This window comes from Phacochoerus africanus, chromosome 7, assembly GCF_016906955.1.
Source record: "Phacochoerus africanus isolate WHEZ1 chromosome 7, ROS_Pafr_v1, whole genome shotgun sequence".
Classification (NCBI taxonomy): domain Eukaryota; kingdom Metazoa; phylum Chordata; class Mammalia; order Artiodactyla; family Suidae; genus Phacochoerus; species Phacochoerus africanus.
This window is the reverse complement of record NC_062550.1, coordinates 36,873,949-36,900,941: the sequence shown is the minus strand read 5'-3', so window position 1 is coordinate 36,900,941 and position 26,993 is coordinate 36,873,949. Positions and strand designations below refer to the sequence as shown.

At 46.1% G+C, this 26,993-nt stretch overlaps 1 protein-coding gene across 1 annotated transcript in view; it reads left to right on the top strand.

Annotated features, from left to right (window-relative positions):
• The window catches only part of CPM (carboxypeptidase M), a 97,419-nt gene that overhangs the window by 31,642 nt on the left and 38,784 nt on the right, over positions 1-26,993 (top strand). The window contains exon 3 of the mRNA XM_047787168.1: positions 17,755-17,852. Within this exon, the coding sequence (XP_047643124.1) occupies positions 17,755-17,852 (98 nt within the window). The remainder of the gene's footprint in view (positions 1-17,754; positions 17,853-26,993) is intronic.

The following is a 26,993-nucleotide window of genomic DNA, read 5'->3' as shown; positions in this document are numbered from 1 at the left end:
TTCCACTCCACACTGAAGGAGCAGTGTGGAACAAACATTAATCTTGGAGTAAAACAAAAAACCAGTTCAGCCCCAGGCTATCAGCGCCTGTTTTCTCATCTGCTGAATGAGAATATAGTACTACTTGCCTTACCTGAGGTTTCTGTTGAGGATTAAAGGATAAAATGAAGTGTGAAACACTTAGGAAACAAGGTAAAATACCAGTACTTGAAGCAGAGAGGATATTCTGAAATGAGTTCTTCCTCAGATTCCATGACTATGGCATCATTTAAATATGCTACCACCTCTGTAATCCTCATAATCAAATTCTCAGTGAAGGGAGTTCCTGTTGTGGCTCAGGGGATGCAGGTTCAATCCCTGGGCTTCCTTGCTTAGTGGGTCAAGGATCTGGCATTGCTGTGGCTGTGGTGTAGGCCAGCAATTGAAGCTCTGATTTGACCCCTAGCCTGGGAACTTCCCTAGACCACACATGTGGGCCTAAAAAGGAAAAAAAAAAAAAAAAAAACAGTGCAACCTAATAATCAAATTCTCTTTTAGGGAGAGCCCCAAATCAGTTGAAATTCCTACGAAAGCGGTTTACCCTATAACGTTCCTCAGTGAGTGACAGTTACTGGGTCTGGTGAAAGCATCATTGCGGATTATGTGGTAAACTTGAGAAGTCCGTTGATTTCCAAAGCTTGGGTGTTGCAGTAATGTGAATGCCAGAGTACTGACTTTTATGTTGGGTTTCGGTTTGGTTTTGAAGTAAATATTTACATTTGTATTGACTTTGCAAGGAATTTACCATGTTACTTTGTTAGAAAAATGAAGTGGCACCAATTCAAGTGGCTTACCTGATCTAGAACTGTAGTGTGGAATTTGTTCATACTCTTCTTGGCTCCGCTAAAAACAGAGCAGGGAGTTCCCGTCATGGCTTGGCAGAAATGAATCTGACTAGGATCCGTGAGGATACAGTTTCAATCCCTGGCCTTGCTCAATGGGTTGAGGATCTGGTGTTGCCATGGCTGTGGTGTAGGCCAGCAGCTGTAGTTCCAATCAGACCCCTGCCCAGGAACCTCCATATGCCTCGGGTTTTGCCCTAAAAAGACAAAAAAAAAAATAGACAAACAGAAAAGTAAATAAATCTCATCCTCACCACTCCTTTGAAAGAGGTTTGAGTGAGTATCATGTAGCTTCATAAAGTTGCTGACAACAAGCATATGCTGTGATTTTGTTAATGTACACTTTTTTTTTTTTTTTTTTTTGCTTTTCGGGGCCACACCCATGGCATGTGGAGGTTCCCAGGCGGGGGTCTGATTGGAGCTACATCCGCCGGTCCACACCACAGCAACATGGGATCCGAGCTGCATCTGCAACCTACACCACAGCGCACGGCAACGTTGGATCCTTAACCCACTGAGTAAGGCCAGGGATCGCACCCGAGACCTCATGGTTCCTAGTCAGATTTCGTTTTTGCTGCGACGGGAACTGCATGTTAAAGGATACATTGAAAGGACCCTCGGAGGCCACAAACTTTGAGTCCACATTCACAGGATGGAATAATATTCAGGCCTTTCTCCTCCTTTCCATCTCAGCAGCCACAGCTGCCTTCCCCTTCCTCCCCTGTGATGGTCTTGCTTCTCTGCTCTGCCCACAGCCCAGAGGGGGAGTGGTGACCAAATTCAGGCAGAGAGAACAATTCCAGCCACTTACATCCTTTTCTGCCTGATCTAAATAAAGCCCAATCTTGAGGAGAACATGAAAGTCATGATTAAAACTGCCCAGCGTCCAAGCTTGGCCGGTTCCTTATTCTTACCCTATGTCAATCATTTGGCCTTTGCTGACTTAATGACCTGGTGACCAGAAAGCTCAATGGTCACATAAATCATGTGATTTAAAAGTATTTCTGTAGTTTTTTTCTGGTTATAATAGATGGCTGGTTGTAAAAATGTCCTTCAGTTAACATGCACATTTGCAGGAGTTCCCATCGTGGCTCAGCGGAAATGAATCTGACTAGTATCCATAAGGAGGCAGGTTTGATCCCCGGCCTCCCTCAGCGGGTTAAGGATCTGGCATTCTCGTGAGCTGTGGTATAGGTCAAAGATGTGGCTCAGATCCCCCATTGCTGTGGCTGTGGTGTAGGCTGGCAGCTACAGCTCCAATTCAACCCCTAGCCTGGGAACCTCCATATGCCATGGGTACAGCCCTAGAAAGACCAAAAAAAAAAAAAAATTCACATTTGCACCGAGATGATTTTTCCTTCTCAATATATAGATTTGAGTCCCACTGTGGCACAACAGAATTGGCAGTGTCTCTGCAGAGCTGGGACATAGGTTCAATCCCTAGCCCTGCACAGTGGGTTAAGGATCCAGTGTTGCCACAGCTGTGGCACAGGTCACAACTGCAACTTGGATCTGATCCCTGGCCTAGGAATTCCAAATGCTATAGCGCAACCAAAAAAGAAAGAAAAAAGGAACAAAACCAAACAAAATCAATGTATGAGTTTTAAGAAGCTAGTATACCTTGGTTTTTTGATAGTGTACATAATAACTTCTCAGCCCCTTTTCTAGCATAGTTCTGTGTGTTCATTGGGAAGAGGCAGCCTGTGAATTTCCCATCTTGGGGCCTCTATTTCCCCATCCTTCCATGGCTTCCATCTTTTAGGAAAACAACTCTAACCTCTCTTGGCCCTGCATCTCACCTTTACAAACTGTGCAAGCCAGGGGATCAGACCAAGATTTTTTTACCTTTATCTTTTAAAAGCCCTACCTCAGCTTTTTTTATTTTGAAAATTTTCAAACCTATAGAAAAATTGCGAAAATAGTAAACTAAATACTCACACAGTCTTCATTTATGTATCCACCAGTTAATATTTTGCCACGTTTGGGAGTTCCCATTGTGGCATAGTGGTAAACGAATCTGACTAGTATCCATGAGGACACAAGTTCAATCCCTGGCCTTGCTCAGTGGGTAGGGGCTCCAGCATTGCTGTGACCTGTGGTGTAGGTCGCAGATGTGGTTTGGATCCCGCATTGCTGTGGCTGTGTCGTAGGCCAGCAGCTGTAGCTCTAATTTGACCTCTAGCCTGGGAACTTCCATATGCTGTGGGTGCGGCCCTAAAAAGCAAAAAAAAGAAAAAAAGAAAAATTTGCCCTTATTTGCTTTCTCTCTTTGATGAGCTCTAAGCCTAGGTTTCACTAAACTGTTAGAAATGGTAAATAGCATGCTTACCTACAAACACTTAAGTGTGCACATCTAGAGATGACTTCTTTCTAACCCCAGGATACCATTATTAAGCTAAGAAAATAATACTTACTCAGTGAACAATATGCTCCATTTTCAAACTTCTCCAGTGGTTCCAAGAATGCCTTTATAACTTTTTTTTTCCCCTCTTGGAATCCAATCAAAACTGGAGATGCATTGCCTAGAATGTTCTATTTCTAGTCTCGTAGCCTGGGACAAACCCCCTGCCTTTTGTCGACCAGTCTGAGGTCATTGACTGGTTCGTAATGAACCAATTCCTTATCCACAAGCTCTGAGGTTGCCTGATGACAGTGACCAGTTGGGGGTCTCTCCACGGTGGGGCTAGAATAGAAATCGTATCGTGACTTCCAGGCTCATTCATCGGAGGTGGTTAAAATCGGAGTGACAGCTTCAATCACTTTGGTGATAAGACCATGTGAGAACGTGCTGGCAAAGACAGGTCGGTGGCTCAGCTCAGTGAGCCCAGGTGACCTGCTTCATGCCCTGCCATGTGCCTGCTGCCTCCAGGCTCATCGCCATCCTCAGGCACTTTGCTCTGGGAGTTCTGAGTGAGATTCAGTCCTTGGGTTTAAGTAAATTCCCCTGATGCCTGGTGAGATGAATGTTGGTGACAGTTTTTATGCTGTCGCAATTGATTTTGAAGGACACGGTCTCTCAAGATAGCCCTATCTGCTCTGTGAATCCACACTTGCATTTTTTTAAAATTTGACGTGATTTCGGTCTATCTGAACTGATCTGTCAATCTTCTGGAAGATCCCTTTTTGTTGACTGTGGGCTTTCCATCCATATGTTAGGGACACCATTGACATTTGAAATTGTTCTTGAATTGCTCTGAAACTACATCCTTTGCTGGGGCCGATGTTGTCACCAGCCAGTCCTCTGTGGTCATGACCCTTGAGCAAACATGTGCTCACTGTGTTTCTGACACTGTTTTTAACGCTTGTGAGGATTAAATGAGATCGGGACCCCATGAGGTATGGGTACCACCACTCCTATATCATGAGAAAGCAGACTCACTCTACGAGATTAAGCAATTTACCCAATACCACGTGGCTCATGCGTGACAAAGCTGGAATTTAAACCCTGGCAATTTGATTCTAAAATCTACACATGTCATCATTACTTAAGCTGCTTCTAAAGAGACATGGTGTATCTTTCAAGAACTCTCAGATGCTGTGTTGAGGTTGAAATACTGGTTAAATGTCCTTACCAAACTATTGGCCCATTTGTGAGACTTAAATCTCAAAATGATGAAACCTTGGTTATTGGCACAAATGCATCAGGTACCCTAGTTTTATGTCAAGCATAGACCCAAAGGAACCTCATTTTGGCAACTTCAGGGCCTCTAGCACTGTCAGGAGGTCAGCATCCTTCTGTCTGGGCCCTGGCCTCCTTCACTTTCAAATGAAATTCTTTTAGGTACAAACTTAGTAAATAGGATGACTGGAAAAAAAAAAAACAAAAAACCTTTATTCTCCTAGGTAGCTTATGAGGAAACTAGTAAATTAATTGCTGTTATTCCCCACCACTAAAAGATGAGTTCTGATGGTAGCAATAAATAGGCAATGAAGATAAGCAGGCCTCCAACAAACTGGATTTTGGTCGGGGGGTGGGAGTGGTGGTGTCAGGGGAGCTCAAATGGATCTGAACTGACCTCATAAAACACAGCTGTGTGGCACCTGTAGGGACTTATGAGAAATGAAAACATTAACTGGGGAGAAAGAACCAAAACACCAACGCTAAACCAGAGTGCCTCTGGCAAACCATGAAAGAAAACCTACCAGTGGACAATAAACATAGTGCTAGCTGTAATTATTGATCTTTCAAAGTAGCATTTTAAAAAAGCTCTCAAATATTTCCTTGTGCTTAAAGATGATGTTCAACTTGGCTGTTACTGCTGAACAGCTCTTCAAAAAGATGATCTGGGTTTGTTTGACCTCTCTCCTAAGGGACCCAAAACGGAAGTTCTCAGCTTTTTATAGTCTGAGGCCTCTAGAGAGTTTCACTTTGGAGATTTAAAGACAAGCTTCCTGTCTCTATAGGAAAAAAAGACTAGAAGGGAACATAAAGAAATTGGGGTGGTTGGGACATAAGAATTATGGCTAGTTTTTAAAACTCAATTTTTGAAAACCTTCTTTTAATTTTATAGCTTAGAAATTAAAAATCTTAGCAGAAAGGAAACGGCCTTATCTGACCTGGGAGTAGAATGAAAGAAATACAGAAGGTGGAGTTGGGAAGAGAAGGGAGGCAAAGGAATTTCCTGCCATCTTCTTGTTTGGGTTGGTGGTTGGTGATTAATCAGACAAGCCGCTCTGCTTCTCTGGGAGTTGTGACTAGTCTTGAAATCAAAAAAGAAGAAGAAAAGAAAGTATCCTGCCCATCAGTGCATCCTCGGATTTTTCCTTTCCTTTTTTCAGTTGAAAAAGGGAAGTCCCCAAGCAATCAGAAGAATCCCTGATAGAGCAATGGGAATCCCCAGACCTCCCCCTTGACCTGTTCAGGAAGCAACCTGTTCATGGAACTAACATCTCCATTTTTCAGGTGTCATTTCAAAACATTAGTGCCATAGGGACAAATGGGTGAGCATATGAAATCCCATTTCCCCTCGATGACGAAAGAGTCTAACCGGAAGCCAGATATTGTGTTTGGCCCTCAGCCCTACTATCTTGTGCAGAAATACCCCCAAGAAGATCCAAGTACTCTGGAACTGATGTAGCAGTTTGGATCCTCTCCAGAGCCCACCCCAGATAGCTCTTTGTAGACTACCTGCAGAATCTTCCTTCAGTACTGGCCCAAGAGGGGGTGACCCTGGTCCCAACTGGGCTTCCTTGGTTGCTCATTTATCCAGCCATCCCTTCATTCAGCAATCATTTGTTGACCACCTCCTGTGTATGTTGCAGGCACCGCACTAGATGCTACAAGCACAGAGATGCACAATCCCTTGCCTGCAGGAAAACCTGTGGTTTCAGTGAATGTTAAGAGAGGGTGTGTAGAAGCACTGTGGGGGACGTTCAAAAGGCAGAGCAGCTCAGGCTGGTAAAATAGAAGATCAAGGGAGATCTTGATATATAAGGTCAATATAAGATATGATGTTCTTATAAGAAAGGTGATGGATGGGAGGGGGCTGATGGTTGAGCCTTGAAAAGGCAAATGAAAGTTGGTCACTTTAATTAGGTAGACAGAGACCTATCTGTGTGGGAGAAAGAGCATGCATTTATAAGTGTCGAGGCCAATGGTGGCTCTTTTGGAATTACACGTAATTGGAAATGCCCAGCACATGGGATTGCAGGGCACGGGCCATGCAAGGTGGGGGTGCCATGCTCAGAGGCTTGGGTTCTACCTTGATGTCCTGGGAGGATAAGGGACCTGCCCATTATAGGATAAACACTGGAGCTGTGCAATCTGATTGACATCTGATTAAACCCTTGCCGCAAATAATGGAAAGTTGACCAAACGTCATCTTTCTTTGGGGCTTCGTTTTTCCAAATGGTGAAACTGGTGTCAGGAAGAAAAAAAAAAAAATCAATGATGAGGGCAGTCTAATGAGTTGGTGATTTATGTTTGTTTCAGCTGACTTAACATGGAGTTCAGGTGAAGCAATCTGTGCATATTTGTTGAACGAATAAATTAGAAAGTGCCAGGAGTAAGACTTTGTACACGATGGTAGCTTAGCTAATACAAGGAAGATGTACCTGATTTTAAACTCCTACAGTCTGGTCACCTTGGGAAATGCATTTAATCCACCAGGGCTGTGACTGGAGCCCACAGTGCTGACCGCTGCCTTCAGTCTTGCCTCCAAGCTGAGGTTTAGTCGGAGTCTTTGCTGTCCAGTTCCAGGTTCCTGAGGTCAGGCAGGCTTCTGTTCCAGCAGGTTCCTCCAGCAGGTTCTGTTCCACCATTTTTCCCGTGACTGTGTTTCAGAGCATCCTGAGGGGGCCTCCCCTGTGCACCTCACTTGAGCTCGCCCCCTTTCACTCACCACATGGCAAGGATTTAGGTCCTTTTTTTTCCTATTCGTGCCCAACTTTGCATCACTAGAATTCAAAGCATTACCTCAGCTCTGAAATCACATCACCATATAGAGGTACTATTCAATGGTGCGTGCCGATATAGTGAGATGACCCAAGAGAAAATTCCAAGAGACAGGCTTTGCCAGCATTGTCTTGCCGTGACGTTCCTTTTCAGCAGCGCATTTTCAGTTCATTTTAATAGTGATTTGTTGTCTGTCCATCTTCCATCAGTTGATACAGTGAGTGTGCAGAGCATTTCTTGGTGCAATACAGACGCAGCTGTGCAGGAGTTACCTCTGTGGCTTAGTGAGTTAAGGATCCGGCCTTGCTGCAAGCTGTGTCGTAGGTCCCAAATGTGGCTCCGATGTGGCGTTGCTGTGGCTGTGGTGCAGGCCTGTGGCTAAGGCTCTGATTTGACCCCTAGCCTGGGAACTTCCATATGCCGCAGAAATGGCCCTAGGAAAGACAAAAAAAAAAAAAAAACAAAAGATGAAGGAAAGAAGGAAGGAAGGAAAGAAACCATACAACACACTGTATAGTTGAACATTTGGATCGAGAAGTAAGATATTCACATAAGAACATTAATAACAGAGGCTTATGTACAATTTGTACCAGATGAGTAGTTTTAAAGCCAAGATTCCAAACTTTCCTCACCTCTGGGTCACCTCTATACAATCTTAGGGTTCTGGAAACCTCTGTCTCAGCAAACACTGATATCAGCAGTAGGAACAATGAACATTCAGTGGCAGGAAAAATAATGTGGGGTCAGGTTGGTTAGAGGACATCTGAGGCAGCCTAGGCTAGAATAGACGAGACTAGACATGGGCAGAAATAAGAGACCGCCAAAGCTCAGTGGTTTAGAACAGTTGAAACAGACATTTCACTTGATTCCCATTATGTGTCCATCAGTCATTGTGACTGTTCCCTGTCATCCTGCCTCCAGGAACCAGCAGAGAGAGCAGCTCTATCAAAACATTGCCCAAGGAGTTCCTGTCGTGGCGCAATGGAAACGAATCCGACTAGGAACCATGAGGTTGTGGGTTCGATACCTGGTCTTGCTCAGTGGGTGAAGGATCCGGCGTTGCCATGAGCTGTGGTGCAGGTCGCAGATGCGGCTCAGATCTGGCGTTGCTGTGGCTCTGGTGTAGGCTGGCAGCTGTAGCTCCATTAGACCCCTAGCCTGGGAACCTCCACATGCCGCAGGTGAGGCCCTAAAAAGACAAAAGACAAAAAAAAAAAAAAAAACATTGCCTGAGCTGTGATGAGGGAAGTGAGGTGGCAAGCCAGGCACTGGCTTGAAATGCTTCTTCCCAGAAGTGACATGTGTCATTTCTACCCACATCTCATTGGCCAGAATGAGTCGTGTGACTACACCTGGGTTGAAGAGGGCACTGAGTTGGGCTACCAGTGATACAAAGGCCTTTGCTAACAAGGGGACCTAAACCCTGGCGGCTGGCCCTGACTTACCAGGGTAGGCACAGCTGGGGAGGAGAAGGGTGTGATGCTCAGGCAATGCTGAAAACGTTGCTAAGAAAAGCAAGACTCTTCTACATGAAACCCTTGGAAAACTCACTGAAAGGCAGACTATTATTTGGCTGTTTGTTTTATTAAGAAATGATCAGGGAGTTCCCGTCATGGCTCAGCAGAAACGAATCTTAACTAGTATCCATGAGGACACGGGTTCAATCCCTGGTCTCGTTCCGTGGGTTAAGGATCCAGCATTGTCGTGAGCTGTGATGTAGGTCACAGACAAGGCTCAGATCTGGCGTGGCTGTGGCAGTGGCGTAGGTCAGTGACTGCAGCTCCGATTCGACCCCTAGCCTGGGAACCTTCACAGGCTGCAGGTACGGCCCTAAAAAGAAAAAAAAAAAAAGGAGAAGAAACAATCAACCAGTATATTTTTCAGTGGCAAATCTTGTGATGCCATCTTATAGAAAGATTTTTTAAAAGGAGAAATCCAGAAAGTCAGAGTAGTCTGGGGAATCTTTTTGGAGTTGAATGCATAGGATTTGAAAGGACAGAAAACTCAGTGATGCATTTTAGGCTGAGGCCGATGCAAGCAAAGATGAGGTTAAGTCTGGGGTGCAGAGAGGAGTGTGATGCCAGTGGGAGCAGTGGGTCCTAGGGCTGGGGGTTCAGGTGGCGGAGGACCGAGAATGCCAGGGAAGGAATCTGGGTCAGATGTGCCAGCATTCACCAAGAAGGCAGCCTTGAAGATCACCGATAACCTTGGAAATGCTGCAGTAGGTCTTCACTGAACACCTGCCATCCCCCAGGCACTGTTAGGTGCTGAGAGTGTGAGGGTGAACAAAGCAGGCAAATGGAACAAAACGGTAAACACACAGGCAGTGCTCTCGTGTGGTACATTCTGGTTGAGACAGACATCACACAAGTAAACAATTAAACCTTAAATCTTAGCGTTCTCATGTGGCGCAGCATGTTAAGGATCCGATGTTGTCATTGCCGCAGCTCAGTCGATGCTCTGGCTCGGGTTCGATCCCTGGCCCAGGAACTTCCACGTGCCTTGGGTGTGGCAAAAAAAAACAAACAAAACAAAAAACCTTTAATGTCAAAGAGGGGGAAATGTGTGAAGAAAAGTTATACAGGACTTGATGACAAGCGTGTGTGTGGTGATGCTGGTGCAGCCAGGAGGGTGCAGTGGGGGGGATAAAGACTGTGAAAGTGAGGTGCTCCTGGTAGCCAGCACCACCCCCTCAGTAGCAGGATCAGCACCCTCAACTGATGGAAGCTTCCTTATCCAGGCCCGCCCCGTCCGTGTATAAAGCCAGGAATGATGGATCTAAAGAAGGTGGCCTACGGAGTTCCTGTCGTGGCGCAGTGGTTAACGAATCCGACTAGGGACCAGGAGGTTTCGGGTTCCATCCCTGGCCTTGCTCAGTGGATTAAGGATCCAGCATTGCCATGGGCTGTGGTGTAGGTTGCACATGCGGCTCGGATCCTGTGTTGCTGTGGCTCTGGCGTAGGTCCGGCCGCTGCAGCTCCGATTGGACCCTAGCCTGGGAACCTCCATAGGCCGTAGAAGCGGCCCTAGAAATGGCAGAAAGACAAAATAAAAATAAAAATAAAAATAAAAATAAAGAAGGTGGTGTTCAGGAGCTACTGCTGGCAGACCGGTTGGAAAAGCGCAGATGGACGTGTTTCCCAGATCCAGGACGTGAAGGCTTGACACCCAGGCTGAAGCCCTCATGACCACTAAGTCCCTCAGCCTCCTCTGGGCCCAGGCTCCCCCTCCCTCAGCAGGGAGCCCCACCCAGGACCCTACCCCGAGACCTCTGTGCAGTGGGACATTGAGCTTCAAACACCTGCCCATCTGTCCTGGGCTGCCTCCCTCGTCCCCTCCACCCCTACATCAAGCTGAGCCATTAAACTCTGGGCAGAAGACTAGAATTACCTGAGGCCAAAGAAGCCCAGCCCACCACTGCCTCCAGGAAGAGAAGAGCAGTGGCTCTCCTCACAGTAGCAGCAGGATCCTGGATACTGGGTCCCTTCTGAACCCCCAGACCTCCTCTTGACAAGTTCCTCTGTTCATGGACAAGGTCAGGAATTCCAAGCCCACTTGCCAGCAAATGGCAGGTAAGCTTCTTGGGGATCCCCTGGCTCACTTGAGGGGAATCATTGCACCCATTTGAGTAGGGGTCCTCAGCTTCCCACGTACAGACAGAACCAGACAGACTCAGCCTGCGCGATGGCTGGCCAGACCCCTTGAGCTGGTCCAGAAGCCACAGTGAAGGCCGGACCGTTTGCCATGATGGGAAGGGAGTGTGTCTGAATTTTGCATCCCAGAGACAGGCTATATATGGAACAGATGGGTTTTGTCCACTTCTTTCCTGATGCTGCTCCATCCAGCCTAGCTTTTTAACCTAGTTTTTGTTGACTGATAGCCAAACTCATTGCAAGGCAAACACCTAGCAGACAGATCTCTGAAGTACAGCCAAGCCCAGGTTCCACAACACTGGGGCAAAGTCACTACAGCTTGCCTGTTGTCCTTGAACAGAGAGCAGTGTGAGGACAGACTGGTGTACCAGGTTGCAAACCAGTTGAGATTTGCACACCGAAGCGAGGGAATGGCAGCTTTGACGTCTCAAACCATCCTCAGAGGGTCCTCTCAATCTCTGCCTTCCATTTCCTATTCTTCTGAGGGGAGCAAGAGAAAAATCTCAACACCAGAAATGCCACATGGCACACTTGGGGCCCAAGTTCCCGTTTCTTTGATCTTTTCCATCATTTGAGTGGCTGGAGCAGGGCAGCGTCCTGGTTAAGGGGAGAGTGGACTCTGGATAGGCTACCCAGCTCCATCCCTTGAAACTGTGGTCCTCAGACTTGAGCTCCTGGGGAGCTCATTTGGCCACAGACAGCTGGTCCTCACATCCAGAGTCCCTGCCTCAGAACCTAAGGGGTGGAGCCTGAGAATGTACGTGTCTAACACGTTCCCAGGTGATGCTGCTGGTGCCGGTCCTGGGACCACACGTTGAGAACCGCTGCCTCACGAGCTTCCCAAAGATGTTGCATCCACTTGTGTGAAAGGATAATATTTGGACCTCCCACTTACAGTTGTCAGGGATGACTGAAGATACATAGGATGCTACGAGCTGTGACTAATACTACCATGCAAGCAAGAGCCAGTGTGGAAACTTTCATCCCTGTTCTGTTTGCTGCTGTTTGTGTCTGTTTGGGTTTTTGTCATGAGCTACTTAGTGGGAACCTCTTTCTCCACTTCCAAGCCCGAGGATATATGACTTCGGAGGCTGAGGCTTTAACCTGCCTGCAGTCACGTGCTAGTTTCCATTCTTCTGGGGACTTTATTTGACGCAGGGCTTTGCGTGCCGTGTGGCAGGCTCTTTGTGTGTGTGCTCGTGGGAACGTGCAGAAGTGAGATTGGAGGTTCGGTGTCAGGTCTCTGGCTGCTTCTCAGGGAAGACAGGAGAAACTCAGCAGCCTTATGACAGCCTTGCTAGTCGAGCCCATATTCTCACGTATGTATGAGTATGTAAACTCAGTGTGTGGAGCAAGCTGTCCCAAGCTTTGACTTAGGTCAGAGGGTAATTGTAAGGACACGGAGAAGTATGCAAGTCTGGGCAACAACTGATCCATCACCCTGGAGACCAGAACCTCGTGGGTGGGACCGTGCGTACAACAGGCCTCATCATCACTGCAGCTGTGCTCCTGGGACCCAGCCACCCACGCAGGGTCTCAGCTTCACTCTGGGCATGTCCTGCTGAAACCTGAGAGTAGAGAGACTCTGATGGCTTGTGACATCAGGAAAGTCCTTGTGGTTCAGGTGTCTTTTTCTGGCAGCAGCCTGGAACTGGCTCCAGGTGTAAACAGTGGTGGTACCAGTGCTGAAAGAACCTCGGGAACTTTCCCCCGGGGTGGGGTTTGCCCTGGCCTGTCTAGTACTTTTCAGGGAGACTGAGGCAGCCTGGAGTCATCAGAAAAACGCAGATTTTTGGAATCAGACAGACCTGGGTTTGAACCCTGTTTCTGCCCCTTAAATCAGTTTCCTTAACAGTGAGTTGTGACGATCACCTGCCACCTAGAGGCCTTGTCAAGATCAAGTATTATAAAGGGCATAGCAGAGTGCCCTGTACATAGTATCTGATAAGATATAGTAACTTAATAAATGATAAAATTTGGTATTTTTTTTAATTTTGTTCTGTTTTGTTTTGTCTTTTTAGGGCCACACCCATGGCATATGGAAGCTCCCAGGCTAGGGGTCAAATCGGAGCTATAGCTGCCAGCCTATACCACAGCTATGGCAACTAGGGGTTCTGGCTGCTTCTCGACCTACACTGCAGCTCACCGCAATGCCAGATCCTTTAGTCCACTGAGCAAGGCCAGGGATCAAACCACTTCTTCAGGGATCCTAGTCGGTTTTGTTGTCGCTGAGCCACAAAGAACTCCTGTTACTTTTGTTTTTGTTTTTTGTTTTCTTGCTTTTTAGGGCCGCACCCATGGCATATGGAGGTTCCCAGTCAAGGGATCGAATCAGAGCTACAGCTGCCGGTCTACACCACAGTCACAGCAACATGAGATCCAAGCCTTGTCTGTGACCTGCACTACAGCTCATGGCAACATCGGATCCCTGACCCACTGAGCGAGGCCAGGGGTGGAACCTACATCCTCATGGATTCTAGTGGGATTCGTTTCCGCTGAGCCACAATGGGAACCCTTATTTTTTAAAAAAACTGGAAATATTGAAAAATAGAAAAAGCAAAACTTGGTTTTATCACCCCGTCCCTTAGCCCCTTATCACTGACAATGTGCCATTTTCAATTCTCATAGGGACTCATCCATTATTTCACTTGAGGCTTTGTATGCTACGGAGCTATTTCCTTCTATGGTATGTTTTTAAAGAACAATCTGTTTTATATGGCGGTAGTTATATAATTTTGCATCCTGACTTCTTTCACATGATAAAATACTTTTTGGCACACCCAAAGTACCCAGGCCAGGAATTAAACCCAAGCCACAGCTGTGACAACAGGAGATGCTTAACCCACTGAGCCAACAGGGAACTTCACTAAAATATTTTTATATTATAAAATCTATACATAATTTTAGTGGACATGCTGTAATTTACATAAAATTTCCTACGGTCAGACACCTGACAGTAGAGTAATGGTTGGCTACATGATACTGCATTCATATAATAAAATATCAAGCAGCTGTTTTAAAAGATACAGTCAAACTGCATTTTTTTTTCTTTTTAGGGCCACACCTGCGCCATATGGAGGTTCCCAGGCTAGGGGTTGAATCAGAGCTGTAGCCACTGGCTTACACCACAGCCACAGCCACCAGGGACCCGTGTTGCGTCTGCGACCTACACCACAGCTCACGGCAGTGCTGGATCCTTAACTCGCTGAGCGAGGCCAGGGATCAAGCCTGCGTCCTCATGGATGCTAGTCAGATTTGTCCCTACTGAGCCACAATGGGAACTCCGCATTTGTTAATACAGAAACATGTTCATGATTATATGTAAAATGAGATGGTTTCGCCTCAAGATGGACTGCCTCAGTCTCAGCAGCTTCCAAACTTCAGTGGCCTCAGACTCACCAAGGGAGCCTGCTAAGTGCAGCTTTCAGGCTCCTTCCCTAGAGTTTGATTTAGGAGACGGGCTCCAGGATTGGCATTGTTCCCAGGTTCCAGGTGATTCTGATGTGGGAATGACAGTCTCCCATTTCTACCTGTTGATGCTGCACTTTATTTTCCAAGCTCTCCTCCTTCCTCATGAACACCTGCAGTGTCTTGTTGTCAGCTTGCTTGCTTTGTGAATCTTTGTGAAGCCTTCTAAATTGTAAGACTTCCCCTGGTCCTGCCAGCAAACCCAGCTGGGCACCATGTCACATCCTGGGGCTCTACATCAAGCCCGAGTGAGTTCCTGGATATAGAGGCTGAAAACTTTGGAAGCTAAGGTTTGTTCATTTGGTAGGAGAGAGTGGCTGAGCATTTCAGAACTCTTCGGCACCCCCTGGTATTAGCAGGAACTTTAGGGAATAAAGGTAGCTTGCCCAACCTTGGTAGGGGAGAAAAAAAAAAAGCTTGTTTAAATTACCCTTAACTTGGCAATCAAGCTGTGCAAAGTCAACAGTTTGTCCTTTGTGCCTTTATTCTGGTCTAAGCCAGAGATCTCCAGTGTTTGTTGGAGAGTCTGGTTAAAAGCCTTCAAGAGGCTTGTCGTTCCAAAGGCATTGGGTGACTCCGGGTTTACTGGCTGGTTTTCATTCTCAGACCTTGTGCCATGAAGGTTATTCAAGGTAAGTTTCTCATCTTGCAGGTCACTTAGGGGCCATTCATGCTAAAATTGAGATTGAGTTACCACCCAGGTACCTCTTCACTTAGGTTTTATTGGTTTGCGTTCCCTCCCTCCTTAAACAAAATAGTATTGGATACCCTATCAAGTCAGGATTTTTGTTGTCTTGCACTATCCTTTATATTACAGGTCACCTATTGCACATAGAGAGTCAGAAATACACCAATCAGGAGTTCCTGTCATGGCTAAGGGGAAACAAATCTGACCAGTAACCATGAGGTTGTGGGTTTGATCCCTGGCCTCGCTCAGTGGGTTAAGGATCCGGTGTTGCCATGAGCTGTGGTGTAGGTCAAAGACTCGGCTTGAATCCCACGTTGCTTCGGCTCTGGCATAGACTGGTGGCTACAGCTCCAATTAGACCCCTAGCCTGAGAACCTCCATATGGCGTGGGAGCGGCCCTAGAAAAGACAAAAGAACAAAAAAAAAAAAAAAGTCAGCTCTAAAACCCTACATCTGTAAAGCTTTACATGATCCCCTCCTTGGAAAAGATTAACCATGTCTTCTTTTATTCTACAGCCACAGCAGGACTTTATACACATCCTGCAATCGTGTATGTCACAGTCTAGGGTAATGGCATGTTTGCACGCTGCTTTTCTCTGCTAGATCAGAAACTCGCTGGGTGTAGAGAGTGAGACTTAACTGTAGGATTTAATTGCCTGGTTACATGCAGAGATATAATGTGACTAAGTAAATGGATGTGGGGCTGGATGAGTGAAATGAGCCTTCTGCACTGAACAGGTGGCATCAATCAGATAACCTGCCTTTGGCGGTGTTTTCTGAGAATTTCTGCAGTTAGTAAATTTAAAGCATCGCCCCGTCAAGATGAATTGGCCTCTAATTGTTGTAATAAATTAAGAATAAGTGGTGAGGAGTTCCCGCCATGGCACAGTGGTTAATGAGCCCAACTAGGAACCATGAGGTTATAGGTTCGATCCCTGGCCTCGCTCAGTGGGCTAAGGATCCGGCGTTGCCGTGAGCTGTGGTGTAGGTCGCAGACATAGCTCGGATCCCGAGTTGCTGTGGCTCTGGCGTAGGCCGGCGGCTACAGCTCCGATTAGACCCCTAGCCTGGGAATCTCCATACGCCATGGGTGCGGCCCTAGAAAAAGACAAAAACAAAAAAGAATAAGTGGTGAATAAGACAGATCCAGTATCTGCTTCTCCTTAGATTCCTATGGCAACCGAGAATTCTCCAGCCTGTGGGAGTTCTAGATTGAAGGAACTACACCTGAAATTCTGCAGAAACCTGCTCCACTGTTAGCCCACAAGCCTCTGTTAAATTCCTTTCCTGGGTTCTTAAATTCCACAGAAGGCTTTGTATCTAGATATGTGAACTTTGTTATCTAGGTGATAGATAGCAAACAGCCATTTCCCCAATCTCTAATTTTGAAGTGTTTGTACTAAAAGAGCCAGATGATTTTAGAATCAAAAGGAACCTCTTCATTTTACTGATTAGGAAACCAAGCTTCTCGAGAGACGGGCAGTCTTCACGAATGGCAAGAGCCCTAGAATTGGGGTCAGTTAGGCCAGGACTCGGGTCTTAGCTGTGGAGCTTGAATCACAGCCTCTTACTGGCTGTGTGATCACAAGCAGTTCATTGCATATTTTTTGAAGATCGATGTTTTCATTTGTAAAGTCTGGTTAAAACTCCATCTCACTGGGTCAGAACGAGGGAATGCCTGAGATAGTGTGCACCAGAGATGCAGCTGTAACATCTGCCCAGGGCAGATCTTGCGTGATCTTTTCTTCCTGCCCTTCCTTGTCCAAATCACACCACCTATGGCAGTGCCAAGACTTGCAAGTTTTCCTTGAGGCATTATTAGGAGGGAAGGTGGTTCCCAGTTTATAGGATGGGACTCAGGATCACCAAGGGGCACTTCCTTGCCGAGAGGCTGGGTTACAGGAACTTTTGGATATGACAAGATTCACTTTAAAAACGATCTCCCTTCTGAGTTCCGTGTTTTCTTGCTGTTGCTTTTTTCATGTCCTTCCTCTGGGAGTTACAGCATCCTCCTGCTCAACCATCTTTTTGACTTTGTATAATTGTGGGACTGAGCAAGATCACTTCTCTAAAGCACCAGCAACGCAGAGCAAACCATATAATCATATTAGAAAAATTAGATCTAGGTAGCCTTAATAAATCTTGACTTTTAAAAAGTCACATTTCTGGAGTTCCCTTTGTGGCTCAGCAGTTACAAACCTGACTAGTATCCATGAAGACGGGGGTTCGATCCCTGGCCTTGATCAGTGGATTAAGGATCCAGTGTTGCTGTGAGCTGTGGTGTAGGTCACAGACACGGCTCGGATCCCACATTGCTGTGGCTGGGGTGTAGGCCGGCAGCTATAGCTCTGATTCGACCCCTAGCCTGGGAACTTCTGAATGCCGTGGGTGTGGCCCTCAAAAGACAAAAATAAATAAATAAATAAAAATAAATAAAAAGTCACATTCTAGGATGAGAAAAATATTTGTGCTTATTGCAAGGGATTTAGCTGGCAATAAGCTAAAAGTGTTTTCAGCATATAGTCCTATAAGCTAAAGTCGCTGTGAAGCATTCATTGATCAAGTGGGAGAAGCAGCAGCGTTTGTTCACTGTTCTCTTTCTCTTCTCCCAGAGTTGACTTGTCATTTTAAAAGACGGCTCATTTCTCCATCCTTTTCTTCCCTGTAAAGGCAGAAACCTGTGGGTTCTCGTCGTGGGGCACTCTCCAAAGGAACACAGAATTGGGATTCCAGAATTCAAATACGTGGCGAATATGCATGGAGATGAGGTATGTATGGGGCTCAAATAGCTGACCTGTCACCAGAGGTCCCTTGTGCTCTGTAGATGCTAATGAAGCAGCAGGCATTTTAGCAAAGAGTCAAGGAAGGGCTGCCTGTGGGGTCCCCGGAGAAAACTAAAGGAACAGGTTCCAAAACCATCCCAGCCCCTTGGTTTACCCAGTGCCCTGTGCTGGTAATCCCGAGCTTTTCCAGTTTGGGAGCTGGAAGTACAACAGTGCCCAAGCTCTGAACTGCTGGCCAAGTCCTCGAACTCCTGCCTGGCTTAGTTTCCCCACCTCCAGGTCAGCATCAAGGTGAACCAGTAGAGGAACTATATTATATTTGAAGGCAAAGCAATCTAGAAGATTCCCAACCAGCTATCCAAACTCTTAATAGTTGGCTTTTTGAATGCCTTGATCACTTAGTCTTAATCTAATATGCGACGTTTTCAATGCTTAAGTTTAGACCATTGATCTTAGGGCTTTGTCCTCCCCACCATTCACAAACCCTTAAATTCTGTCATAATATCTTGCCTTAGAGTTCCCTGGTGGATCAGCGGGTTAAGGATCTAGCATTATCACTGCTCTGGCTCTGATTACTCCTATGATGAGGGTCGATCCCTGGCCTGGGGAATTTCACATGACATGGGCACTGCCAAAAAATACACACACATATACATAGGTTTATATCTTGCCTCTTTTCCAGCTTATCAGGGATCAACTCTATTTTTTTGTTTTCTGTTATTGATTTTATATTTTGCAAAATACCCTTTTACCACTCCTCCTTGCCCAGCCATTCTCACTGGGCACTTGAAGATGCTCCCCTCCATTTCTCACCTCACTTCTGCAGAGTATTTTGAGAATATGATAACTGCAGGATTTTCTGTCCCCCAGGACTCCACACACCTGGGGAATCCAGTGGGAGGGAAAGATGGTCCCCAATCTTCATGGTAAAGAAAATTGACATAGGAATAAGTGTCACACCTTGTAAAAACACACTTAACATTAAGGAACACCAAAGATTATGTATATTTCTGAAAGTGTAACCTGCCGACTTGTTGCAACACTTCTGAATCTCTAAGATTGAGAGAGGCAAGTCTCTTCTCCAAGTCCATGATTTTCTTTCCTGTGGAAAGTTTCATTTGTGCCATATATTAGATTCCAAATATAAGTGATATCATATGGTATTTGTCTTTCTCCCTCTGACTTACTTCACTCAGTATGAGAGTCTCTAGTTCCATCCATGTTGCTGAAAATGGCATTATTTTGTTCTTTTTTATGGCTGAGTAGTATTCCATTGTGCATATATTCCAAATCTTCCTAATCCTACCACCTATCGATGGACGTTTGGGTTGATTCCATGTCTTGGCTATTGTGAATAGTGCTGCAATGAACATGTGGCTTGGAGAATAGATTTGTGGTTTCCAGGGGGTAGGGGGAGAAATGGGATGGACTGGGAGCTTGGAGTTAATAGATGTAGACTATTGCCTTTGGAATGGATTAGCAATGAGATCCTGCTGTGTAGCATTGGGAACTATGTCTTGTCACTTATGATGGAACATGATAATGTGAGAAAAAAGAGCATATACATGTATGTGTAACTGGGTCACCAAGCTGTGCAGTAGAAAAATAAATAAAAGGTTAAAAAAAAAAAAAGAGTGAGAGAGGAATGCACTACTCAGATGCTGGGCTTCTTGTCCTGGCTTAACCCTCCCCGAACTTGGACTGTAGAGGAACAGGCTCCACCCAGCATCTCACACCACACGCTGCCCTTCCCAGGCAGGCTGCTCAACCTGTCCAGCTGAGCCAGGGGACTTGCCACCAGAGCTCATGCAAACACTTGCCTCTAAGAGTGGTTGGTCTTTGAACTTGATCTGTTTGGGTGGGTGGAAGTTCAGTGCTCCAGTTACTTTTTTGAGCATAATGGATTGTGCTCAAAAAGGCTTGATATACCAGGAGTCTTTTGCCCTTTTGCTATCTAGTCAATTAATCAAGGTCCCATGGAATCCCTTTTTTCTTTTTTTTTTTCTTTCTTTCTTTCTTTTTTTTTTTTTTTTTTTTGCTTTTTAGGACCACACCCACAATATGGAAGCTCCCAGGCTAGGGTTGAATTGGAGCTACAGCTGCCAGCCTACCCCACAGCCACAGCTATGCAGGATCCAAGCCTAGTCTGTGAACCTACACCACAGCTCAGGCAACGCCGGATCCTTAACCCACTGAGCAAGGCCAGGGATCGAACCTGAATCCTCAGGGAAACTAGTCGGGCTCGTTAAGGCTGCACCACAACAGGAACTCCTGGTGGAATCCATTTTTATTTTTTATTTTTTTTTGTCTTTTGTTGTTGTTGTTGTTGTTGCTATTTCTTGGGCCGCTTCGGCGGCATATGGAGGTTCCCAGGCTAGGGGTTGAATCGGAGCTGTAGCCACCGGCCTACACCAGAGCCACAGCAACGCGGGATCCGAGCCACGTCTGCAACCTACACCACAGCTCACGGCAACGCCAGATCGTTAACCCACTGAGCAAGGGCAGGGACCAAACCCGAAACCTCATGGTTCCTAGTCGGATTCGTTAACCACTGAGCCACGACGGGAACTCCTGGAATCCATTTTTAATGAGAGGCTTGCATCGCTCATTGACTCCAGCAGTTTGTTTATTGAATTCCTGACATTTCAGAGGTTGCAACCTGCTGCTCAGAAGTTAATCCTCTGAGCTGAGACTTCCAAAGATAAGCCAGAGTCCTTCCCCTCACCATCCCTGAATTTGCTCGCACTTTCCCAAATTTCTGACGATCTTGCCCTGCAGGCGGTAAATGTATCCCATCAAGTCAGGGCTCTCTAGTTCACTTTGATTCTTTGGGGATGGCTAAGGACTGAGATTATGTGGGGGAGAAAGTCCCAGTATGTCTTGGGAGTGAGAATCTGAAGTCCTGTTTTCCCCTGTCCCAGCTGGTAGCAGTGTCTGGGGGCCGTTGAGAAGCTTATTTTCCCGAATCTGAGGTCTTGTACATTCTGCCGTCCTCGTGCCGCCAAGAGCTGGGAGGTCATGGCTTAACCCAGCAGCAAGAGGGTCACTTGGATCAGAGGGTCCAACCACCTTGCTCATCCTTCTCTCAGACCTTTTGAAGTTGAAAGAGCATTTCCAAGAACCCACTATTAAAAAGCAGCAGCAGAGTTCTCATCGTGGCGCAGCAGAAGTAAATCTGACTAGGAACCGTGAAATTGCAGGTTCGATCCCTGGCCTCGCTCAGTGGATTAAGGATCTGGCATTGCGGTGAGCTATGGTGTAGGTCACAGACGTGGCTCGGATCTGGCATTTCTGTGACTGTGGTATAGGCCAGCAGCTACAGCTCCGATTAGACCCCTAGCCTAGGAACTTCTGTATGCCGAGGGTGTGGCCCTAAAAGGCAAAAAAGCAAAAAATAGATAAATAAACAACAGTATAATCATGGTATGAAAGAAAAAAGAAAGGCAACATGGCTAACATTTGGGACAGTGGTTCTGAACCTTCTTTGGATGGATTCCTTGCTACTCTGGCACTAACTTTGAATGTTGACCTCAGGGTCCCTGCCCCTTCTAGGAGTTTGTGGACCTCCTGTGGAGAAGCCCAATGGGGTTCCTATTGCACTGAGAAGCATAGCACACAGAATTGACCACAGTATTTTTAAATGCTTCTTCTTTTCCCTCGACCCCACCTCAGAGTGTGTGTGTGTGTCCCACACTTAACCTCCTGGCCCCGCAGGAAGACCCAGTTCTGTTGATCACACCTCCCATTTTCCTCCATGAACCTTCCCCTTAGTTCATTACACCTTCTTTTAGAATCAGGTCTTTGTTAAATGAAAAATAATCTGTTATTATTAGGAAATCAACCTACGGACATCTCAGAAGTACAGATGAACAAAAAAGAAAACATTGTATATGACTTTCTACAAATCAGGACTGTCGATTCCTTATTATCCTTCCAGATTTTTTTTTTCTTTTTTGCTTTTTATGGCAGCAGGTGCAGCATATGGAAGTTCCCAGGCGAGGGGTCGAATTGGAGCTACAGCTGCCAGCCTACACCACAGCCACAGCCATGCCAGATCCAAGCTGCATCCATAACCTACTCCACAGATCACAGCAGTGCTGGATCCTTAACCCACTGAGCAAAGCCAGGGATCAAACCTGCATCCTCACGGATACTAGTCGGGTTCATTACCGCTGAGCCATGACTGGAACTCCCTGTAACAGTTTTCAATGAATATGAACTACACTTTCATGTCAGTAAATGTTTATCCTATCTTTACCTTATATCCCATGTTCTGCCTTCTCCAGTTTCCTCAAAATGTTCCCCAAATTGTCCAAGTAGGATCCTGTCCAAATTCATGCCTTGTATGTGGTTCGTATACTCCTTGAATCTCTCTCTTTTGTGTGTGGTTCTATAACTTTGACAGTCAGCAGTTAGTTCTCATCCACACTAACTGTCTGTAGCTTTTGGAAAGTTGTGGCAAGTACACAGGAAACCATTGCACAGGGCTTGTTTGGTGAACCTTCATCTTCATCTTGTTCCTTATAATGTCATTGAACTTGTGCCTCTCGTCCCTCTATGTACTTCAAACTAGAAGTTAGAGCTAAAGGTTTATGGGGTTCAGGTGAAACAGTTTTGGCTACTAGACATCTCCAGAATTTCGAAGATGAGTGACTTTGGCTGATGCAGAGTGTTCAGGCTAATTAACCCATTACCCTCAGGAATGCATACAGCACATGGAGGGTAGCCAGCTCAACTTAAAATAGCCCACATGCAGGTGAGAATTGTTACAAAAGAAGAGACGTCAAACCTCTCTGGTTTTGGAGTTCCTGTTGTGGCTCAGTGGGTTAAGAACCCAAAATGTCTACAAGGATGTGGGTTCAATCCCTGGCCCCACTCAGTGAGTTAAAGATCTGATGTTGCTGTGAGCTGTGGTGTAGGTCACAGACATGGCTTGGATCTGGTATTGCTGTGACTGTAGTGTTGGCCAGCAGCTGTGATTTCAATTCGACCCCTAGCCTGGGAACTTCCATGTGCTGCACGTGTGGCCCTAAAAATCAAAAAGAAAAAAAAAAAAAAGGCTCTGGTTTTGCATGATCTCTTTGTCCTCAGTCACGTGCCATGAGCTCACATCCTTGTGATGCTGCATCAATCAGGCTGGCAAGTTCCCCTCCGTACGATGTTCAACAAGAAAAGAATAGCAGCAGCCAACATTCATTGAGCATGGATGGCACTAAGCACTCTGTGGGCATCCCTGCTTTTGCTCACTTTGCAGAAGGCACGTTTGTTAGCGCATTTTACTAAGGGGAATCCAGGGACCTCTTTGGTCCTTGAGATCTATACCAGAGCCTGAGCACCAAGCCCTCCCCAGCTGAGCTCTGTCTCCTTGACCCTCTGTACTGCCTTTGGAACATTTTGTTATTAGTGTTTCCCTTTCTCTATGTAGATCTATGACCTACCTCAAATTCATTCTTGTCTGGGGCGTTCCCATTGTCATTCAGTGGTTAATGAACCTGACTAGGATCCATGAGGTTGCAGGTTCGATCCCTGGCCTTGCTCAGTGGGTTAAGGATCTGGCGTTGCTGTGAGCTGTGGTGTAGGTCAAAGACTCGGCTCAGATCCCACATTGCTGTGGCTGTGGCGTAGGCTGGCGGCTGTGGCTCTGATTCGACCCCTAGCCTGGGAACCTCCGCATGCCGAGGGTGGGGGCCTAAAAAGCAAAAACTAAAAACTAAAAAATAATTCATTCTTGTTTGGATGGATATCCCGTTGTTCCCTGGGTAGTGAACGGAAAGAGTACTCACCGCTTTTGATGAACCTGCTGTTCATGCTTTTTCAGAACAAAGGAAACATTTCTGCAGTTCTAACCTTTCTCCTTTTAGTGAGACTAGCAGGTGTTTTTCTAGTTTATCCAGGGTCTCATTTGTACACACATCAGAATGCAGAATCAGTCGAATTGCAGAGGCTCCAGTTCTAGATGTACTTTATGCAGGCGCCTAACTCGCATGTGGACACACTGATGTCTAATCCTCACTGTCATTGGAAGGGCTGAGACCAGCATGCCCTGAGTGGGGCTCTCCATCATTTCCTTACTCCACAAACACATTGTTTGGGAGTGGGGTCCTTGCCCCCGCCAACCCACCCACCGCCACCACCACTTCATCCTGCTACCGGCTGGCTTTGCAATGAACTATAACCCGTAATCTAAAAATCAGAGTTTTACCAAACCCAGAGACCATCCCCAGAAACTGGAAATATCAGACACCCTCAGCCTCAATGCGGGTGCAGGAGAGAAGCCTGGAAAATGCTTGCTCCTTTCTCCTTTCTTGAGCACGGCACCCCCACCCCCACCCCCCCAACCTTGTTCTGAGTTTTGTGCCTATCTGCCATTCCATGTTTTTAAATTTTTGCAGGGGAAAAAAAAAATCTTTTTTTTTCTGTCTTTTTAGGGTCACACCTGTGGCATATGGAGGTTCCCAGGCTAAGGGTCTAATAGGAGCTACAGCTGCTGGCTTACACCACAGCCACAGCAACATAGGATCCGAGCCTCGTCTGTGACTTAGACTACAGCTCACGGCAACACCAGATCCTTAACCCACTGAGTGAGGCCAGGGATTGAACCTGTATCCTCATGGATGCTAGTCCAGATTCATTTCCACTGAGCCATGACGGGATCTCCCGGAAAGAAAATCTTATTCTTAGACAATCTCTAGATTGTGAAGACATCCCTAATCCCTCTCTAGCTGAAATATTGAAGTGAGGCCTGAGTATGTGTTTAAAAAGCTGGGTGTGGGAGGAGTTCCCATCATGGCTCAGCAGTAATGAACCCAGCTAGGATCCATGAGGACTCAGGTTCAATCTCTGGCCTTGCTCAGTGGATTAATGATCACGTGGCTCAGATCCAATGTTGCTGTGGCTGTGGTGTAGGCCAGCAGCAACAGTTCCTATTAGATCCCTAGCCTGGTAACCTCCATATGCTGCAGGTGCGGCCCTAAAAAAAAAAAAAAAAAGTTGGGTATCTAGAATATTTTAGATAATCCAGAAACAGGTAAAGTGCAGGTCAGAGCCTGGGTCCACAAAGTTCCCTTGACCGCATGGCCCTTGGTCTTTAAGTGTACCTATCAATTAAGCTTCACTGAATTTCCAATTCTGATTTTTTTTTTTCCTTCAAGGTTTTGTTTCTGCTTCTTAAACATCAGTGAATTATTTTCACTCTGATGATTTGTTTGGGTATAGGGTTTTGAAATAGCCACACCACACTTGGAATTTCACATTTGGTGGCATTAATTTATAGTTTATCTGATTCCAGATAAATAATTGAAAGGAGAAACATTGCCAAAAATATCGATCATGGAGTTCCCATCGTGGCGCAGTGGTTAACGAATCCGACTAGGAACCATGAGGTTGTGAGTTCGATCCCTGCCCTTGCTCAGTGGGTCAAGGTTTCGGCGTTGCCGTGAGCTGCGGTGTAGGTCGCGGACGCTGCTGGGATCCCGCGTTGCTGTGGCTCTGGTGTAGGCTGGCAGCTACAGCTCCGATTAGACCCCTGGCCTGGGAACCTCCATATGCCTCAGGAGCAGCCCAAGAAATAGCAAAAAAACAAAAAAATATATATATATATATCGATCATAGTGATCATCTATTATAACCTCAAAATAAAGGCTAAAGGGTTTTCACACAACTTCTAGGTGTAAGAGAGTGTTTGAGTTGTAGTTTGTCTAAATGTCTGTATGTAGAAGGTATTTTAATTTATATGAACAAGAGGACATAATATCCAAAATTGTGTCTGCCCTGGAAAATCTTGGGATGTGCAGTTTGTGCAACAGGAGGTTCCAAACATAATAAAAAATTAAAACTCGCCAATTCCCAAGATCTTTTTTCCACCACTATACCAGATGATGGCAAAATACCTTCAGTTAAATAACATGGCTTTGGATGATTCTTTGCTTTTGGATCTAGGTAGAACTAATCTTTATTCCAGGTGAAGTGTCTAATTGCTTTCAGGTATGTATTAAATTCCTCATATAATTATCCTTTTTCTCTCCATCTCCCTTTTGGGGTGAGTCTGGGCCAGAGTGTCTAAATATCCTGCGTCCTTGGCAGGATAGAATCGCTGGCCCACACCCCTGTAAAATGTGTTCAGAACTGGAGTTCCTCCTGCAGTGCCGTGGGTTAAGAATCCAATTGCAGGAGTTCCCATCGTGGCTCAGTGGTTAACGAATCTGACTAGGAAACATGAGGTTTCGGGTTCGGTCCCTGCCCTTGCTCAGTGGGTTAAGGATCCAGCGTTGCCGGGGACTGTGGTGTAGGTTGCAGACGCAGCTCAGATCCCGTATTGCTGTGGCTGTGGTGTAGGCCGGTGGCCACAGCTCCAATTGGAACCCTAGCCTGGGAACCTCCATGTGCCATGGGTGCAGCCCTAGAAAAAGACAAAAAAAAAGAATCCGACTGCAGAGGCTTGGGTCACTGCAGAGGCACAGGCTGGCTCCCTGGCCCAGCACCAGGGGTTAAAGGACAGCATAGGTTGCAGCTGTGGCTCAGATTCACTCCTTGGCCTGGGAGCTTCCATATGCCATGGGTGCAGCCATTAAAAAATGAATGTTGAAAATCCTTCCAATGAAATAACCTGATCATTTTCATATCTCCCCTAAGAACCTTAAGTCCTTATGTTTTTCAGAAAGTTCCTCCTCAGAACAGTCATGACTTTGCAATGAATTTGACAATGATAATCAACAACCATTTATTGACTACCTGACATACCAGCAGCTGGGCAAGATGCCAGGGTGACAAAGAAAGCTGGTTAGAATCCCTGCCTTCAAAACATAGATGGTGGTAGAGTTCCCACTGTGGCACCGCGGAAATGAATCTGACTAGTATCCATGAGGATGTAGATTCGATCCCTGGCCTCAATCAGTGGGTTAAAGATCTGGCGTCGCCGTGAACTGTAGTGTAGGTCTCAGATGTGGCTTGGATCCAGCATTGCTATGGCTGTGACGTAGGCTGGCAGCTCCAGCTCCAATTTGATCCCTAGCCTGGGAACTTCCATATGCAGCTGGAGGGACCCTAAAAAGCAAAAAAAAACAAAAAAACAAAAAACCTTAGATGGCAGCATTGCGGGGGGTGGGTGGGAGAGTCGTTCAAGGTCAG